The sequence below is a fragment of the Ahaetulla prasina genome, chromosome 4 (assembly GCF_028640845.1).
Source record: "Ahaetulla prasina isolate Xishuangbanna chromosome 4, ASM2864084v1, whole genome shotgun sequence".
Classification (NCBI taxonomy): Eukaryota; Metazoa; Chordata; class Lepidosauria; order Squamata; family Colubridae; genus Ahaetulla; species Ahaetulla prasina.
Window position 1 is genome coordinate 45,145,796 of NC_080542.1, and position 20,494 is coordinate 45,166,289.

The 20,494-nt window shown below is 37.1% G+C and overlaps 1 protein-coding gene across 2 annotated transcripts in view; it reads right to left on the reverse strand.

The window, feature by feature from the left end:
- ERBB2 (erb-b2 receptor tyrosine kinase 2) overlaps nucleotides 1-20,076 on the reverse strand; it is a 63,765-nt gene extending 43,689 nt beyond the window's left edge. Inside the window, exon 1 of one of the 2 annotated variants that reach the window (XM_058182832.1) lies at nucleotides 19,780-20,076. In XM_058182832.1, coding sequence (XP_058038815.1) covers nucleotides 19,780-19,861 — 82 coding nt within the window. In that variant the 5' untranslated portion in view covers nucleotides 19,862-20,076. The remainder of the gene's footprint in view (nucleotides 1-19,779) is intronic. The other variant, XM_058182835.1, reaches the window with a different exon arrangement.
- Nucleotides 20,077-20,494: the final 418 nt, after the last annotated feature.

The window sequence follows — 20,494 nt, forward strand, 5'->3', positions numbered from 1 at the left end:
GGGAGGATTATATTGAGACATGGAATTATACTTGGGAACATGTACGCTGATTTTAGTTATGTTTTCAATAATTGGATAGTGACACAGGAAGTGTTGGTTTTTCTGAAAGGAACTGAGAAGTTCCTGCTTGGCTTGGAAAGGCTTGGATGGATACCAGAGTTCCACTGTTGAATTGCACATTGAATTCCAGAAAGCAAAAAACCCCTTCCACCCACATTCATTTCAAAGCAGTTTATTATATTTCCATCCTGCTCTGCATTTTTTAATCTCTCCAGAATGCCATGCAATGAAACAGGGTAATGACCTCTTGGATTTCTGAGTCTCAACTGCTAAAAGCCACTTTCCATTTTTCCAGGAAAAATGCATTTTAATTATATATAGTAGGAAAAGCCGCATGCTGCAAGGAATAGCAAAAGTTAGTTTCCTAACCCAGACAATCCGTGCCCATGCATATTTTTCTTCTTTTGAAAACAAGGTATGCACGCCTTTTTAAAAAACAGGTATTTTAGCAGTTGGCAGCACATTAAGTTAATATTTTCATATTCAGTCATTATAACAAATGAGTAACCTAAATATGAGGTGGAAACCCAGCTATTATGGTTTGGTATTACTTCGTCAACTTCCGGACCTCCGAACCTTTCGCCGCAAGCTCAAAACTTACTTATTTATCTGCGCTGGACTGGGTTAGTTTTTTAAGTTATGGGTTTTTAATGGGTTTTATCTCCAAATTTTAATTGTGGCCAATTTAAATAAATTTTTTACTAGTATTTTAACTGTATTTATAATGTATTGTCCATTTTTTACTTGGCTGTGAACCGCCCTGAGTCCTTCGGGAGAAGGGCGGTATACAAATTTAAATAATAAATAAATAAATAAATAAATAATAAATAAAATTACGAGAAGTAGGCTACCGTAGGTTGTTCAGCAAACTAGAATTGAAATATTTGCTTATACAATATGTGACTTCAATCACTATTGCTGTTTTTGAATTGGAAAGACAGATTCCATCCTCTGCTAAAAAAAATACTTGTAGAGCTGCTCATGTTCATTCTCTGTCTTCTCTTCAGGATACCTTATCCAAAATTGCGTTGAACACCTCTCTAGTCCTGAGCAAGCATTTGCTTAGTTTTTGCTTTGATCGATTATTAAAGATCTTCTTCAAAAGTGGTACATTTATTTTTATATTTCTTTATACCTTTTCATCCTCTTTCAAGAGCTGAAAGTTTGGATTGCACTGAATTACTCTTCTTTAAGCAATATGAGAAGGCCGCATTCTTCCCAGCTTTTCAAAATAGTCTGATATTACTTTGTCCTTGTTTTGAGTCCTGTGTAATACTTCATCAAAGCTTTAATAAATTGGTGGGTCTGGCTCCTTCCAATTTTTTGAATCAGAGAGTAAATTAGCTCCCAGGTAGCTGGGACCAGGGCCAGGTGAATCAAAGACGTGCACTCTCTATTGTACTGAAGTTTGTTCTCTGCCTTTATAGAGATGACAAGGTGCCGAAAACAACTTGAATATGGGGCCACCGTATCATTTGCTAGGCAGTGTCAGACCACTCAAATATGTGCCTTGGGCTAGGACACATGTCTATTCATGAAATAGTTGGGCAAGTGAGATCTTATGGCCATGGGCAGGGGCAAGAATTTGTGGCCCACCCGATGTTGATTACACAGTGGGGGAAAAACAACCTTAGTATCTGTAAATACCTCAACCTAAGCTGGGCAATCAAGAGGAATCGGAAGAAAGTATAAGCTGAGTTTCCAGTCCTCATAACTTGTGTATATAATAAGAGAGGCTGATTCAGTGAGGAACTCTTTTCATTTTAACAGTGTAATTTAAGACAGTTTGCTGCTGCTGCTGTTTTCAAACTCCTGATCAATGAAAATAATTCTTCATCAAATACAATTTATCCAGAAATCGCTAGCATAGTCAGTTCAGCTTTCTATTCACTTTCTGTTGCTTTAATGCAGAAGTCTGTAACTTGAAGTCCTCTCATGTCTATAAATTGACTTCCCTATTTTATATAATCATCTCTCCCACTGTAATTTTTCCCCTCCCCCTTCCACATGTTTACTAAGATTCCCAGCCACCAAAAGCTATATTTGTTTTATATTCATATCTCTTATCTGGGGAGAGGGGAGGAATATAAGCTGATATATTAGTGGACCCATCTCACCACACTCTTATTAGGATCTCTGACTTTATGAAAGAATAGAATAGAATAGAATAGAATAGAATAGAATAGAATAGAACAGAACAGAACAGAACAGAACAGAACAGAACAGATTTTTTTATTGGCCACAAATTCCTTGGCACACAAGGAATTTGTCTTGGTGTATATGCTCTCAGTGTACATAAAAGAAAAGATACCTTCATCAAGATGGAAGGCTGAATTCATATACTATATACAGAATAATCTAAATCCTTTTTTGAATAGGGAAGAATGAATTGATATTATTGTCAGGGCCCTTAATGAATGTGATTATTGTAAATTTTGGTCTAAGAGGTGGAAGGGCGTTTGCTTACAGCAAGACCCATCTCTGAATGTGCTGTGTATGTTCCCTGTCTCATAGTAGGCATCTCTAAACTGATGGACTTTACATTGAAAGGGGTTTAATTCCCATTTGGGAAATGATAGGCACAGTAATACGACGTATTCTTGACGTATGACCACAACTGACCCCCAAATTTCTGTGGTTAAGTGAGTTTTGCCCCCTTTTATTACCTTTCTTGTGATAGTTGTTAAGTGAATCACTGCAGTTGTTAAGTTAGTAACAGGGTTATTAAGTGAATCTGGCTTCCCCATTGACTTTCTTGTCAGAGGTTTGCAAAAGGTAATCAATCACGTGACCCCAGGTGAATTATGAATTATTTGCCAAGCATCTGAATTTTGATCGTGTGACCATGGGGATGCTGCAACAGTATGAAAAACGGTCATAAGTCACTTTTTTCAGTACTATTGTAACTTCGAAGAGTCACTAAATGAACTACTGTAAATCAAGGACTACCTGTATAACCATTTGGAAGGCACCATGTCAGAAAAGATTGCTATATAACATGTGCATGTACATAAAGTATTTTTAGATCTCTATTTCCTCTCTGTGTTTAAATGGTATAAATTAATTGATGGAAATATTTTAACTGCTATGTAATTTTCACAATACGTGACTAGAAAAGATGGGGAAAAACATCAAATGTCACAAATCTTCAGTAAGCTGAGAGTTAGTAGAAACAAATTATGGCTAATTCAGATGATGTAAACCAAGAAATATTGGGTACATACAGTAATACAAAGAATATCACAGTTTAATTCTGGAAAGAAACCAGAACTTTTTAATTGGAGTTTATGGATTACTGAATCAGAAAAGTTTCACGGAAGATAAATGTTATATATAATAATGACAGCATGATTATTATATGCACAAAGATGGAAGATAGTGAAATTCCCACAATGGAAGAATGATTATAAAAAACTGTCAGAATTATGGAAATGGGAAAAGATATGTCTGGTCAGAAAGAAAAAAGCAAGTACTTTTTGCTAAAAAAAAAGCAAAATTATTATTTGTGGCTTTAATAATTGCAAAAGATAAGAATTTAATACAGAGTTGAAGGGATTTCTGGAAGAGAAGAGGGAGGAGAGAGATGGGTTTGTCAACCTCTGTTGAACAGATGATCAGCCATTGTTTTTCATAATTTTAGTTTTCTTTTTCTTATTTTCTTTGCCTCCATCTTTTCCTTTAGGTAGAATTCTCAGTAAATATAAATAAAAAATAATATATTTGGTGGACTTGAATCTAAAGTGATACTTTAGTATCCCTTAAAGGGATACTAAAAAAAAAAGTAGCTAAGAACTAGTAGGTCAGTTATAAAACTCAGGGCAAGAAAGCAATAAGCTTGTAATTTGAAATGGATGTCCTCACCTCTCCCCCTCCCCCCCTTCACTTCTTTCCCATGAAGGCTTTCCCAAGGCAGATGAGAAAATGAAGAAGAATCAGTTTCAGCTTCTCAAGGACGGGCAATTTAATACTGAGAGCCATTGTCAGCCAAGAAGAAACTTCTCATACAAATATCACAGCTTCTGATCAAATAACAGTTAAAAAAGTAGGAAGAAATACTGATGGCAGATCCCAGCTGGCAAAGAAAACATAGTTTCACTTAGTTCCAACATTCAGAATTAAGCAACTGATGAGGTGGAACTAATACATAGGTTAATGAATGGCAAATGGATTAGATTTACAATGCATGTTAGAGAGTGGGAAATTATCTAAAATAATGGAACAAAGCCTGGAAACTTCAGTACAAATATCTGATTTGTAAAATTCATGATCCACAAAGTTAAACAAAGGCTAAGGCACCAGCCTGGCGGGAGATCATGAGTTCAAGTCCCACCTTAGCCATGAAAGCCAGATAGGTGACCTTGGGCCAGTTACTCTCTTTCAGCCAAACCCACCTCACAGGGTTGTTGTTATGGGGAAAATAGGAGGACGGAGGAATATTAGGTATGTTCACCACCTTGACTTATTTGTAAAAATAATAAAGTCAAGATACAAATAAATAAACAAGCAAACAAAGAGTTCCGTACTGCTGCTGGAGTAAAGAACACAATTACTACGTGAAACTGCAACTACAAGAACCGTGAAACCACATGTGGATAAAAAGCTATGAAAATTTGCACTACAGTAAACACAGTTTCTTTAAAAAAAAATAATGTAAGGACTAGTTAATTGTATTTAAATAAGAGGGAGAAAGTCTTTACTGGAATTTATATTTTATCTTTAAATCTTAACAAACCTTAGATTTTGACAATAAAAATTGAATGGAACACTTTCATTTTGGGGTGTGATAAATAGCCACAATTAACAATGTTAATCAAAACAACTAATTCTGCATTAACTCTGGTCGAAGAATTTGGGTTTATTGGTATATAGGTAATCCTCAACTTACAGGAGTTTATTTAGTTTCATTTGAAATTATAACGGCCCTGAAAAAAAGTGACTTATGACCTGTTTTAACACTCATGACCATTACTGCATCCCCATGGTCACAAATTCAGACACTTGGCAACTGACTCATATTTATGATGGTTGCCAGGGTCACCTGAATACCTTTTGTGACCTTCTGACAAGCAAAGTCAATGGGGGAGCCAGATTCACATAACAACTGTTAAGTGTTAATTTAACATCAGCAGTGATTCACTTACCAACTCTGACAAGAAAGGTCGTAAAGTTCACTTAACAAACATCTCACTTAACAACATAAATTTTGGGCTCAGTTGTGGGCGTTAGTCGAGGACTACCTGTACAAGGTTACAGAATATATTCTTAGCGGATGAAAATTTTTATTTCCCTGTTTCCCCCCCAAATAAGACATCCCCTGATAATAAACGCAACCGGGCTTTTGAGCGCATGGCAATAAGGCCAAGCGCTTCTTTCAGGGTTCAAAAGAATATAAGACAGGGTCTTATTTTTGGGGAAACACAGTACTTTGGAATGTAAACTGGAATACCTACAAAAGGGATCTACTATGATTTAAGTGGACCAGATAACTTTTACATGAACTATGTACAGTAAGAGACTTTGCAGCTGAGGAAAATTTAAATCAAAAATTTATCCCATTATGTTGTAACTGAGAACCAATATTGTCTATTGGTATCAGGCTAGAAAATGGAAGATCATGAGTTCTAATCCCATTTAAGCATGAAACCAGCTACAGTACGTGACCTGGGGCCAAACACTTTCTCTCAGTCCCAAGAAGGAAGCAATGACAAATCACTTCTGAAAAGCCCTGCCAAGACAACTGCAGGGATTTGTGCAAGTAGGGGTCTGAGAATCAGACTTAAAAGGAAGAAAAATGTTCTAACTGCGTAATATTGGAATCAAGCGATGAGAAATTTCATTTTTAAAAAGATGACCATTTCTGAGGCTCCAAGAATCTGGACAACCATATATCAAAAACTATTTTCTCTGTCGCCGATATAATCTTCAATGGGTGGATCACATCTAAATCTAAATGCAACGGCCTCATCAACGTTTGTTTTTGAATTTTCAGAAGAAAAGCAAGGGGGAAATGACCAATGGTAAATAACAATTGCACAAAGGAGGAATTGTAACAGATGTAACTCTGCTGTTCACAAGCCCAGCAAATGAAAATTCCTTCTACAAATTAGTAGTAGTAGGAGACTGCCACCTTTGAACTCAGTCTCCTAGGCAGAAAAGCTGACGCCCATAACAGATGAAACTCCTCAGAATATCTGCATTTTAAATCAAAAAATAAGACATAGCAATCGGCTTTTCTTAGATTTCTTAAGGCAATTTCTCCAACTTCATGACTAACACTTCTTTGGGGAACCAGGTTGGAAAAGGCTGCTTCAAGGAGTATCTGCGGCTAAACTCTTTTTTCTATGGGATCAATAATATCTTTACATCATCCCTTGGACAGTTGGCAGAGTTTGACAACAGAACTACTTTTTCAAGCTGAGCATGTTTAGAAAGGAAAAGTGACTCTCTGATGAAGCCAAAATGCTCCATCCCCCAACTAATGTTGGTACTTCCCACTCAGTTTGATCCAACTAGAATTAGAATCAACAACCTCAATTTATGTAACCTTGTTGCCACTGGAAAATCTAGATGTACAAGTACAGACTGTGAAGGAAAGGAGTTGCTAAGTTGTTGAGAGACACGGGACAAGCATACTTTAATGCAAGTGAAGTGCCATTACTGTAGCTACTTTCCTATTCAAAGCCAACATGAACAGCAGAATTTCAAAGTAAAGAAATAGATGAAGACTCACTATTTTCTGGAACACAAGTGTTTCTACTCAAGAAACTCATATTTCTGCTCCCACAAAAAAGAAAGTGACAGTTACTCATTGAGAAGTGGAAATATATTTTACATATGTTCAAATTCAATTTACACATTCCATAACTAGATCCCTTAGGTCCAAAACTAAAACCATAAGACTTTAAATAAATACAACCTGTCACAGAAGGCTTAGGAGATACACAGACCAGGAAGCTAGACAAAGATTGTGTTACCTCTCTTTAACAAAAACAGCAGACAACCCCACCCAAACATACATGTATCTAGTGACACCTAATGATAACAATATAATGACACCACCCATAGATTTTAGACTCTGGTAGATATATTGGAGTATGACCAAGAATATATTGTAATTGGTCCTTTCTAAACATATCACATATTTTACTACCTTAGTTTTTCACTGAATATTGGTCCATGGAATGAGATGTGAGATAGTATTGAATCCGAGGGTTTGTGCTTCCTATTAGAAACCTAATGATGATACAAGAATACTTGGAAAAGTTGTCTTTTTGCAGTTTATTTAACATAATGGCTTTATAAAATCTCCATTTTTGCATTCTTTAATTAGCAGAGATAAACTTTTGCAGAGTTTGGAAACTGTTTCTTTCTTCCAGGTATTATTGGCAAGACTACCAATAAAGAGAGACCTCTGGCCAAACCGAAGCCAAGTGTTTGGGTGCTGCCCATGGCAAGGACACATGGGGGTTGGTTCTGCAGCTAGAGGCCACTGCCAATCTGACTCTAAAGTCAGCAGGGACCCTCCTACAGGATAATCAACTGAAAGAGCCTGTAATAAAGTGCACTCCCAGCTGCTGGAATTCTCAGTGTGTCCATCAATGGTCTCCTGGCAACAGGCAGCCGGAGACTGAAGGCCCCGGCCACCCAAATGAACAGGGGCCTTGGCTCTTATCTGGCGCTGAGTGCAGCGTGGGAGGAGGCCGGGTTAAAATTAACTTCATTACAGAGGGAGAGATCCCCTTCCGGAAAGAATCCCCCTTCCCTTCAGTACTTTAGTAGCTGCCGATGCCCCTTCAACCCACTTTTAAGTAATTTTTAGTGAGAGGAAGGAAATAGGCATTGGTGAACAAACCAATTAAATAAAATCTGGATGAGACAAACAACCAAACTGGTTTTAAATTAATTTACCAAAAGGTTTGCAGTCAAGTGGTCAACAAACCACCACAGAAGTATTAGAGACAGTCTCACAGATGGTGACTAGGGCTTCTTTAGCAGAACAGATCCCAGGTTTAGTTTTGTAAATTCTGCACCTCTTCCTTCCCCTGCATTAAAAAATTCAATACTATCAGTATGTAATGAGTCTCCTCTCCATCCTCTGTGGGTTTTTTTTTTAAATATTGCATTGCTCATCAACCCAAGTTTAGGCAGTTTTTAGAGCCATCACAATAATCTCCATTTTTTTCATGTCCTCCGTCCATTTTTCACAATTTTTTTCTGCCTTAAACTTTGGCCTTAGACATAAAAGCTTTGGCAGAATTCTGTGTTGTGCTCAGTTTTGTTTTGCTTTGCTGTATTTGTATCAATTTTGAAAAATTCAGAAACACTTTTTAAGGAAGTGTTTATATTTCTTATGAGTCACTTTCTTTGTATCCATTTAAAATGTTTTATAGAGGAAGCATTTGCTTAATAGATTACTTTATTTGAATGTCCTTCCTTCCTTCCTTCCTTCCTTCCTTCCTTCCTTCCTTCCTTCCTTCCTTCCTTCCCTTCTTTCCTGCCTCCCTCTTCCTATGATGTAAATAAATAAACTTAATTGAGTCATCCAACTTCCCAGAACCAGTCTCTCCTTCTCTCCTATACAACATCCACAAATTGACTAATTTAATGCCTGAACGTAATAATAGAGTTGGAGGGGACATTGGAGATCTTCTAGTCCAGCTCCAGACTCAAGCAGGAGACCCTATATTATTTCAGGCAAGTGGCTGTCCAATCTCTTCTTTAAAGCCTCCAGTCATGGAGAACCTATAACTTCTGAAGGCAAGCCATTCCACTGGTTAATTGCTCTCACTGTTAGAAAATTTCTCCTTAGGTCTAGGTTGCTTCTCTTTTTGATTAATTTCCATCCACTGTTTTTTGTCTTGCCTTCTGGTGCTTTGGAAAATAGGTTGACCCCTTCTTTTTTGTGGAAAATATTAGAATACTGTTATCATGTCATCCCTTGTCCTTCTTTTCATTAAGCTAGCCATACCCAATTCCTGCAACCTTTCTTCATAAGTTTTAACCTCCAAGCTCCTAATCTTTGTTGCTCTTTTCTGCACTCTTTCCAAATCCTCAACATCTTTTTTATAACGAGGTGACCAAAACTGGATGCAGTATTCCAACTGTGGTCTCACTAAGCCTTTCTTTATAAAGCAGTAGTAGTACTTCATGTGATCTAGGATTGAATTTGGTTGCTCTTCACATTGCTGGCTCATATTTAAGAAATAGTCCACTAGAACTCCAAGATCCCTCTCACAGTTACTGCTATAGAGTCAGGTTTCACCTAATCTAAATCTGTAGATTTGGTTTTTCTTGTCTAAGTGTAAGACCTTACTTTTCTCCATATTGAATTTCATTTCGTTGGGTAGGCTAAAAGAAGGTTAAGGAGTTCCTGCAGATTTTACCCTACTATTCTTTGCCTACTATAAAGGACGGTATTCATCTTCATTTCAAGGCTATTGAGTCAATGCTGTCCGAAGACATTTCCGTGATTATGTGGCCAGTTGATGTCACAGAGAGCTATTACTTTCCTACTGAAATGGTACCTATTTATCTATTTGCATTTGTATGTTTTTAAACTGCTAGGTTGGCAGGAGCTGGGGTGAGGATGGGAGCCAGGATCTCAAACCATGGCTCCTGGCTTTCCAAACTATAAGCCCAGCATTTTAACCATTAAGCCACAGTGCTGCCCCTTTGTTGGATAGGGCCCAGTATAAATCACACCACATTTCTTTAGCTCCCTAACTCCACCCCAGGTCTGCTAATGGAAGCCTACCTTATAAATGATGACTAAATGGAATCACCATACTCCTGTCAAGGAGGAGTATGGAGATAGTCTTGAAAAAGGTATGCAATAGCTTTTAGGACAGTATTGGCTTAGCCCTGAAAGATAAGAAGGGGTGAAAAAGAAACTCAAGATTGCCCTGCCTTGATTGATTGATTGATTGATTGATTGATTGATTAAAAAGAGGAAGACTATCATACTTTACAGTTTCTATATAATACTCTATAATAAGTTCCAGTAATAAGTAGTGTTCCAGTAGTTCTTGTGTTATCTGTTCCCTGCTCTGGCCTACCTCAAAGAACTGGAAACATTTCTGAATATCACCTAATGCAGACAAAGAGAGATTCTGTTTTGCTGTCTCATCATTATTATACATGGACTAGGACACTAAATCAAAACTGATGTTTAGTCAAAATGACAAACTAAATACAAAGCAGCAATATTATTTGAGTATTAAACACAAATCAAATGTGTATCTTATCTTTGCTTCAGGGCCATTGTTTCAATAGCTTAAAAGGAATAAAATAAACACCAGATAGTTAAAAGGAAGCAGTAACAAGGATCAAGGATTTTTCTTCTGTTTTCACTTGAAATCAGTCTGGCACTTTCCAGAAGAATATGCAGATTGAAACAGTTAAACTTCATATATAGGTTTCTCCAAATAAGTCTTAGCTCAAAAGTGTACTTTATACAAATGTATGTATTTTAACCTAAGTAAGGTAATCCTTGACTTACAACAATTGAGCACAATTTTTTTGTTGTTAAGTGAGACATTTGTTATGAATTTTGCTCTATTTTACAACCTTTCCTGCCACAGTTAAGTGAATCCCTGCAGTTGTTAAATTACTGACACTGTTGTTAAGTAAATTTGGTTTCCCAATTGATTTTGCTTGTCGGACATTCGCAAACATGACCCCAAGACATTGCAACCATCATAAATATGAGTCAGTTACCAAGCTGAATTTTGATCACATGACCAAGGGGATGAGGATGGTCGTAATTGTGAAAAATGGTTATAAGTCACCTTTTTCAGTGCTGTTGTAATGAATGGTCACTAAGTGAACTCTTTTAAGTTGAGGACTACCCATATGTATTTAAAAATTGTATCTGTGTAAAATATGTTCAGGGATAATGAACATTTCAAATGTGGTTGGATACAAAATAGGAGCCACTAACTTACAAATTAAAACAAGACAAACTGATACAGGCAAGAAATTGGATGATCCCAATTACTTACTGCTTTAGTCAAACATCAGGAGAGATTGTATTGTATTCCTCAAATTCTGCCTATGCCCCTTCAGCAGCACCAATCTAGTAGTGGTGTGCAAACTATTTCAAATTCAAAACAATGGACCTGATCTTACTGGAATACTTTTGAAAGGTCAAAACAACCTGTTTCAAATTCAAAGAAGGGTGTTTCATATTCAAAGCATTTCGCCCATACCTATTACATTGTTTGAAATAGTATGAGGTGCTAAAGATAGATAAATGAGCACTGGCAAATAAGCAGTAATATTCTCTTACCAAACTCATTGCCCACAGACATTAGTAGTTCTTTGATAATTTCTCTCCAAGATCCTTCTTAAAGAGATTGCTCTTGAATCATCTACAAGAATAGAGTCAGTGCAAGCTTGGTGACATTGGCAAAATACCTTTCTGCCGAGATTCTTTACATTTGAGACTTGAAACAATAACAAAAGTGCATAACTCCTCATTTTAAATTTCCAAGAGTGTTCTTAATGATCCTCCTCCTATCCTGTTTGAATTTAAAATTGCAGTGTGTCAACTCATTCCTAATTCAAAGAGCACAGAAAAACCAGCTCTATGAGGTTGAGGATTTGGCTGTGTTTAAAAGAGGTAGAGATTTTCCCCCTCCTTTCTCTTTTCCTTTTTATCACCGGAATTCTTAACTTGTAACAAAGGCAAAGAAACGTATATTGTTCTCATTCCATGTCATTAACATATGATTAAGAAATAGGTATTCATATTACTTGTTATAATTTTAATACTTACGGTTTCAAAGGCTGTTTTAACGTTGGTTGGACTTTAATGAAGATAAAATACAACAAATAAAGAAATAAAAGACTCAAATCTGAATCGATAAGTAGGTGATTAACAAATATTCCTTAAAGTAAATTTTTAAAAGTCCAAACCCATATTATTATCAACATAGCTGATTCTTGTTTTGCAAAGAAAGAAAGAAAGAAGGAAAAAAGAAAGAAGGGAGGGAGGGTGGGAGGGAGGGAGGAAGGAAGAAAAAATCCATTCTATAATTTGTAAATAATTGTATATCTTTAACAATGATAATTACATACAATAAGGTTTCTATTAAAGTGATCCTTACGGCAGGCAGATGAAAACTCTCTAAGGAGATTGTACTAATATAACACACAGCTTTTTGTGAATAACAGAGTGATTAAAATATGTTTTGGACTCATGTAAAATTGATTTTCATGTAGTTGGGAAAAATATTATTCACCTATTAATTTATAAAGTCTTTCCATTGAACATTCACCAATTTTTATATTCATCTTCCATGTTACTTTTCTAACTGGTTATCCATAAGGCCCAATAGGGCAATTAAAAAAATCTAGTTCAATCAGAATATTAACTTTAAAAAAATTTTGTATTGAATATGTATTCATTTTTCCCCACTAGTCCATTCACGATAAAATAATGTTTTTCGTATTTCTAATATTGATTGGGAAGTCTGATGAGCTGCAATAGTTTCAACTATCCACATAAATTACAAATGGAGAGACTATGTATCCACTCAAGAAACATTTCTCCTTTTGAAAAGAATATGTAGGCATTAACATTCTGAACTCTAGTATACAGCAAGAAACAATGCAGGAAGAAAACATATTCAACAGCTCCAACAGTTACTGAGTTCAGCTCCGTTGTTATTTTTAAGATACTAAGCATCTTGACTCAGTCTGAAGTTCCTGTAAATTCCCACTAGTTAAGCAAGGGCTTGAAATAAATCATCCAACATGATGCTGTTCAAAGAATCATTTATATTCCTATACAGATTAGGAATTCTTTTTGTAAGATTTTTTATGGTACTTCATAGGTAGCAGATTCAAAACAATGTGCTCATTATATAATCCTCTTTGGAGAACAAAGCATAGGAAAGCTACAACTTTCAAATGTCCTTTTGCTACTATGCTAAGTACGCTACCTAAATCTCTTCTAAAATGAACCAATCGTTATTCCAGTCTAGCATCCCCATTGATCCACAGGAGTTTCCACAGAAAATATCATGTGGATTAATCCCTCTAGAGCAGGGGTATCAAACTTGTGGCCCATGGGCCGGATGTGTCACTTTCTGGCCACGCTCACCTCCCCCCCCCCGGTTTAACGAAGGGGGGAAAAGTCACGAAACATCATGTGATATCACACCATGATTTTGACACCCCTGCTCTAGAGCAATGTTTTCCAATTTTGGAAATTTTAAGATGTATGAACTTCAACTCCCAGAATTCTCCAGCTAGCAAGGCTGCTTTGGGAATTCTGGGAGTTGAGGTCCACACATCTTAAAGTTCTAAGGCTGAAAAACACTGCTTTAGAGCTTCATAACAAAATGCATGCCAGGCATACAAAAGTGTACTTTCCGAAGTTCAGATTTGGTAACCTTAAATATGGGTGCCGGTATTAGTTCCAATCCTTGTTCTAAAGCTTCCCAAAATAACATCATGAAGCACTTCAAATATTCAAAAAGTGCTAGATAAAAGTGATCATTATTACCTACCAGTAGCAGCTGTGACTTATTAACAAACTGTTGCTAGGTTCTGAAATAACAATCCTTTCCTCTTTCAGGAACTGTTCTTGTGTTTCAAACTGCTTGCAGGAATCTACAGGTCTTGTAAATCTGAGTGACACTCTAAGAGCCACTTGCATTTCTTGATGCTCCCACTCTCAAACATAACCCTACTAGGAGAGGTTCAAAAGACTAGAATAGCATTGCATTAACAGCAGCACCTTGATTTCTCTTCCAGGAGTAGTACTCTCACTTGGGGGTGGGGGAGTCCAGGGGGGATGGGACGGGACAGAGAGATTGGTATTTAAAGACAAGAGATCTATAATACAGCCACAACAGGAATGGCTCAGAGAAAATTTTACTCACCATTGTAATCAGGCAAGCAGTTACTTACAGGTTGGGGCAAATTTTGATACATTAATCTTCTCCCTCCCACATGCAATTCTACTGCATGTTAGCTATTTAAAATCAGGGGTGTTCAATGTGCAACTTCAGACTGCATACATTTCCTAAACTTATTTCTGTGGCTGCAAATCTCTTCCAAATGTCAATGCCTTTTCACCTTGAGACATGAAATTCATGAGAACTGCTGTATAACAGTTAATGAGCATAGAATTGGCTTAAAATAGCTTTAAAATGAGATGAAACCACACCCATTCCCACCCCCACCTCTATTCTGCAGAAAAGTAATGGCATACATAGCTTTTCTCCAAGTGCGTCATTTTTATGGAAACATGTATAGGAGCAGGCAATCAAAACAATCCTGTTCCAGGTTACCATAATACTATGAGGAATGTGTTTCTCTAAGCACATACTGTATATCCTCTTGTACTTGAGCATCCTCTGCAATATTACAGATGATACAACTGAACAAGGAAAGAAAAAGCTCTCTTCCATTTGAGTAGTTGGCTCCTATTTCTCCATTTCCTTTTGGGGACCAGAAAAAATTCCAGGGCATCCACAGTTAATATCTTTTAAAATAAACTGAGAAATGTTATGGGGGAATGAGGTCAAGAGTTGTATTGAGAAAGTAGACTTTTCTCTTGGTCTGAAAACCCATTTTGGTTTAATATTTAATAGAAAGTCTGCAGTGGAAGTATAATGAAGTGGAAAGCAAAGGAATTTTCTGATAAAAGCTTGAAAGTCACCTTGGCAATAAGTTAAGCCAATGGAGATTGCATACTATATATTTGAATGCCAAAGTAACATATTCCCAAATTGTTGTCTCAGATTTAACTTCTTTTAAGCAAAGATCTAAGTGTCTTTTGATGCTCCTTGACTGCAGAATACAAGCTCAAATTCAGAATTTCATTTGGTTGCAGCATATAGAGCTTCACAGTTAATCTAGAAAAGATATGATAATCTTATGTTTGAAAGTGATTTGATTTGTAGTACAGTTGGGCCTATTCAAGAAGTTCAGAAGTTGCTTGTAGGCTTGAGAGAAAAGTAGAAAAAAGTTTATTATTATTTTCAAAAGAAAGAGAGAAGTTTTATTCTAATTACTTCCTCCAAATGAAATGGTTTGAAATAATGTTCAAATTTAATCTGGATTTGTTGTCAGTATATAGAAGAAATCACAGATCTTTCAAGAAGAGACTGCCACTTAAAACTAGTTAATGTGATGCCATAGGCCAGATTTTTTAAGTAAGGCTTCTTGTTTCCTTGATGAAGAACTATGCAGAATTTAAAACCATGCAGAATATTTTGTTATTTGGGTTTTTTTACCTTTAAAAATGTTATTCCACCAGTAAGGATTGTAAAATGTATTACAGCAGTCTTTGTCTTTACAATAAACTTTTATGTGATTGTAGACAATTGTACAAAGAAATCTTATAGTGGCAAAAACCCAGGAAGTATATGCTTTAGTAAAATTTGATAGTTAGAAAAATGCTACCAGATTCCAGTTTTTTTTAATCGACAAACTGCAAAGTAATATAGCCAGAGAATCAGAGCTATCTGGACATAAATATGGCATATGAATTACATTTTCTTACTGAGAGCTCTTGCTGAAGCCTTATTTGAAACTGATAAACATAAGACCAGGTTATGATATATTCAATTAAACCACAGTTAAATAAATTATGACTTAATACAATGTGCAAATCCAGCCTGAGGGAAAGGTTGGTTCACCCCAATCTTACAGATATGTACACTCCCAAATTTCCAGATGCTCAAACTTGTAGAAAGGCAAGACCAGCCTGAATATGAAGTAATGTCTTAAATTCCTAACTATAAATCACTGTCATATATCTGGAATGAGGAAGAACAGCAATCAGAAGGAAGGCCTCAGCCCGAGGACTTCTCTCTTTGGATCTCAACCAATGGACCTCCTCTGTTGCTGATGTTTTCAAAAATGGCTTCTGCCTAGCTGCTATTGGCCACTGAGGTTACTACTGAAATCCTTCAATTCCAGTTGCTGGGATCTATCCTCAATGGCCATTTCAGGCTGCATCAAGGATTGGACCTCTGATATCTGCAGAGACAGCTATCTTTCATAATATCAGGCCCTTAATAAATACAAGTTCAGCACAGTGGTGAAATTCAATTTTTTTCACTACTGGTTCTGTGGGTGGGGCTTGGTGGGCATGGTGTGGCTTGGTGGCGTGGCAAGGGAAGGATACTGCAAAACCCCCATTTCCACCCCACTCTGGGGCCAGCCAGAGGTGGTATTTGCCAGTTCTCTGAACTACTCAAAATTTCCACTACCTGATTCAGCACCTTTGGAAAGTGGGCATGCCTGCATTTAAAAACAGAATTTTCATTTTCTTGAAAGAGTATTATTCTTATGTTACACATCTTTATTTATAACAGAAAACAGGTGGATTCAAACAACTTGCTTTGTTGCCGATCTATCACCATTGGGAGTATTGTACACTTTCTGCTGTTTCTATAGGTAACAACAATAGTAACTAATACAGCTATGCAAAGGCTGTATGCAGTACCTCTGCTTGGCTGTATTAATTACTGTTTTTACTACTTGGCAGTAATACTGGTAAGGAGAAATGGCACCACCTTATCTTCTCCGTTTTAGCTTCATGGTTGTTTATGGGCTACTTCTGGATGTTGCCAGGCATGCAGATAGAAAGCTGCTACCATTACTATTTCTTCTATCTGAAGGACAGAATTGCTTTTTATCTATTGTTCATGTCCGCCATCTCCTGCACTTCTATTTTTCACCCGTGAGCTGGATAGGCTTGGACTCAGGTTTAGGGCTCTTTCAGAAAAATGTTAGACCCTTGTTCAAAAGTAGCCTGATAGTCTGCCTGATATTTCCTAACATTTCTTCAGGCAATCTGACAGGTGGCTAAACATGACTTTCCAAGCGCACATCTACACTTGTCCCATCATGCCATACCACACCTTACAGAAGGTGATTGGTGGTTGGCTCCCTGCCAGTGTACAATGTTTGGCAAAAGAAATGAAGCCAAGAGATTCCACTGATCACTTTCTTTACCTCATCCTTCATTAAATCAATAAGAGCAGCATCACTCACCAGCCTTGTTATTTTGACAGAGCAGAACTTGATAACTGAATCAGCAAATTTTGTGCCAACATTACTTCGAACTCAAGGACTGGTGGGCACCCTTTAATAAGCCATCAAACTGTGCCCAAATGTAGAGTGCCACAAGTTAAAATACTATAACAATGTAGTGTATATGCTGCTTTAAATAAAAAAGTACAGAACAAGGAAGCACTAGTGTGACAAAAGAAGGTAATAAAATAACCTTCTCTGCATAATTTATAGCATACTCTTAGCATTATTTTTTATTGCCACATCAAATGTTTTGCAACATTCCAGAAAACACCATCAAATCTGGCGTCTCTGGCTCAAACACCATCATTATCAACTCAAGTTAGCACACACATAAAAAGCTTATCTTTATATCTAAAGTTTAAATAGTAAACATTTAAATTTGGAGTGTGGGATTGAAAGAAAATAATTTAATTTTCTAGAGAGGCAAGCAAAAATTAGTACTGTATGCTCCACTTAATGCCTAAATTTTAAAAAAAAACAAAAACCAGTGTTTTTGAAAACCATTGTCCTCAATCCAGTCTCACACATCTACGTATCGATTCTCCAGAGACAACTGCTGAAACTAATTGGAAGAAAGTTTATATCTATTTAAAAAGGCAAAAGCTTTTTGACATAATTATATTTATTGAGACATTAAATTGAGATTGTGAAATGCAGTGTGAGTTACAAGTCCACCTTCCTTATGAAAAGACCGTCACCTCTGCTTCTGTTTCTGTGACTTAATGTTATTCTTTTTGTTTTCCGACTTTTATAAATTTACCAGGTAATATTCCTCCACCATTGACCTGATTTCCCCAGGAGGAAGTCCACAGCAAGAAGATAATCTTTTCATGAAGCTTCTCAGCACACTAAATAGGGCTAGGAGAAACTCCAGACTGAAGAACACTAGTAGTTCAGACTGTTTTTTACACTGATTTCTTCCAGATATCATGGTCTACCATTCCTATCAACCTCCTATGATTATGTAAGTCCATTACATCTTGAAGAAAGAGTTAAGGAGATGGATAAGAAATTCCTGGTTCTTCTGCACCCATCTGGCTCGAGACCCACGACACACCACTTATTAATCCCTAATTTTCCTTCCTTTAAATTCAAGGAACCCAATAATACTTTCACAATGTTTCCTTAACATAACCCATTCAGATAAGATATGCAGCAAAACTGCCTGACCTGCATATCATGAATTATTTGTTATTATTAACCAGATTCAACTGAACATTTGTTGTCAAATCATCCTTAACTCTTCTTTGGAGCAGCAAGATCAAGAAAGGCATGAGAGAATATTGGGTGTATGTAAACAATTTAAGGCCAAAAGAGTTGGACAGAATAGCATTTAAAGATGGGAGTGAAACATCCAAAAAAAGCAACTTTTAAAAAGTAGCAAAATGTTCAATATGTAATTATAGATTAAAAGACAGATGGCAGGTCATCTCTATTTCTAATGGACAATACCTGCTGGGATTATGACCAGGAGCACTGAACAATGCTGAAATCTATAGTTTTCTTTTCTGTAATCTGATATCATCCAATAATAATACATTTCCTATTCCACAAGTCCCAATCATCAAGCTTATCCTGGCTGGAAATTATGGCAACTGTGATCCAACACTTCAAGATAGTTCTAGTTTGTAGAAGGCTGGTAATCTCCTTTGATAAAAATGAAATCCACAAAACTCAACGTGGTTTACTTTTCAGTCGCCTAAGATTTCATTATAAATCTAGGTCAGATCGAGCCAAACTTCATATTCTATTAGAACTACTGGCCACTGATTATTTCTTGACAGTAAAATGATTTTAGATTGGTGCTTCCCTGGGTTTTTTTTTCGTTCTGGGAAAAAAAATCAAGGTAAATGGGACTCCAGGGAGATTTAAAAGCTAAATGTCTATGGATATATACAAAAGCTGGGAGAAACCCGCTTCCGCCACCGTCCATTGAGAGCTTCAGCTCTTTATCTCCCTTCCTTACAAGGTAGAAACATTCTCTCTTATTCACACATACGCTTTTGTATAGCAATCCAGATAACCCCTAATTTAACTCATGAGTAATTCAGCCAGAGTCCCCGGCTTCAGGCTCATAATCACTGCTACGGATTGCAACAAAACAGCCAACCAGAACAACAACAACAACTCCTTTCTGGAAGGGCGGGGCTGTGAAGACAATCTCCTACACTAGATCGACATGAATAGACCCAGACCCGGACCCAAAAGAAGAGGGAAACGACCTCCTAGTAATCCGGTACATTCTCCTGATTTGCTTTGTTAAACTAAAATCTGGGCGAACCCATTGAGAAAAGGTCAGTTTTCCATGAAAACTTCTCTGATCCCATCTGCAAAACCTGCCCCCCACACAAGACCCACCGAGTTGAACAACCGAAGTTGCGCTTATTCTCTCTCTCTCTCTCTCTCTCTCTCGCCTCGCCCTGTCTCCCCTTAGGGCTGACCCTATACGAGAGTATTTGAGGAGTCCCATACTGTTTATCGATACGTTGTTACAATAAAGTTACACTCTCACATAGAAGGCGTAAACCGAGAAACAAATTGGCCCGCAAAATTGTGTCTGTTGTGCAATTCTTCTTTCCCTCTTTTTCCCTTTTCTTTTTTTGTTCGCTCCGTCTCCCACTAAATCTTCCAAGATCCAAATCACAATTCACAACGACCTACCTTCGGTAGTCGAACCGCTTGGCCAGACAGAAACCAACAGAAACCCCATGCCGAACCAGCAGGGACAAAAAATGTGGCCCATTGTTTTATCATTGCAACCCCCTGCGCATAATGTTGTTCTAGACTAAGAAGCGGAGTTATTCCCCACAGCAATCTTCAAAAAATATTCCCACCAGCTTCCCTCCACACTTCTTTCCTACCTAACTTTTCAACTCCTTTCACTTCCTTTTAAAAAAAAAAAAGTCACCACCTCTGTGGGTTGGTTTTTTTTCCCCTCCGCCAACGCTAAACGTCAGGAACGCGCTGAGCGCGTGCACGAGAAAGATTCCAGTTCCCTCGGGAGCGGCGAATGAGCTCCTCTGGGAACATACGTAAATTATGCCTATGGAAAGTACAGCAGCAGAAGAAAACTTTCTCTCTTTTTTCCTCCCTTTTAATTCCGTACTGCTGAAGTTGAAAGTTTCTTTTTTGCTTCGGATTTTTTTTTTTAACTTGTAGATCGTTGGCTGACTGACGAATGCAAATCTTTAAGTAACATAGAAATATGTTACTTTATGGAGCTCACGTTACTATTGGAGCCCACCACCCTCGGTTAAAAAATTGCAGAACAAAAATACGATCAATAAATTAGCACTATAAAACGTTATACAGCAACAAAGATCAATAATAGCTCCAACATTTAGGTGATTTTGTGCTTCTAAATTTGTATTATCTT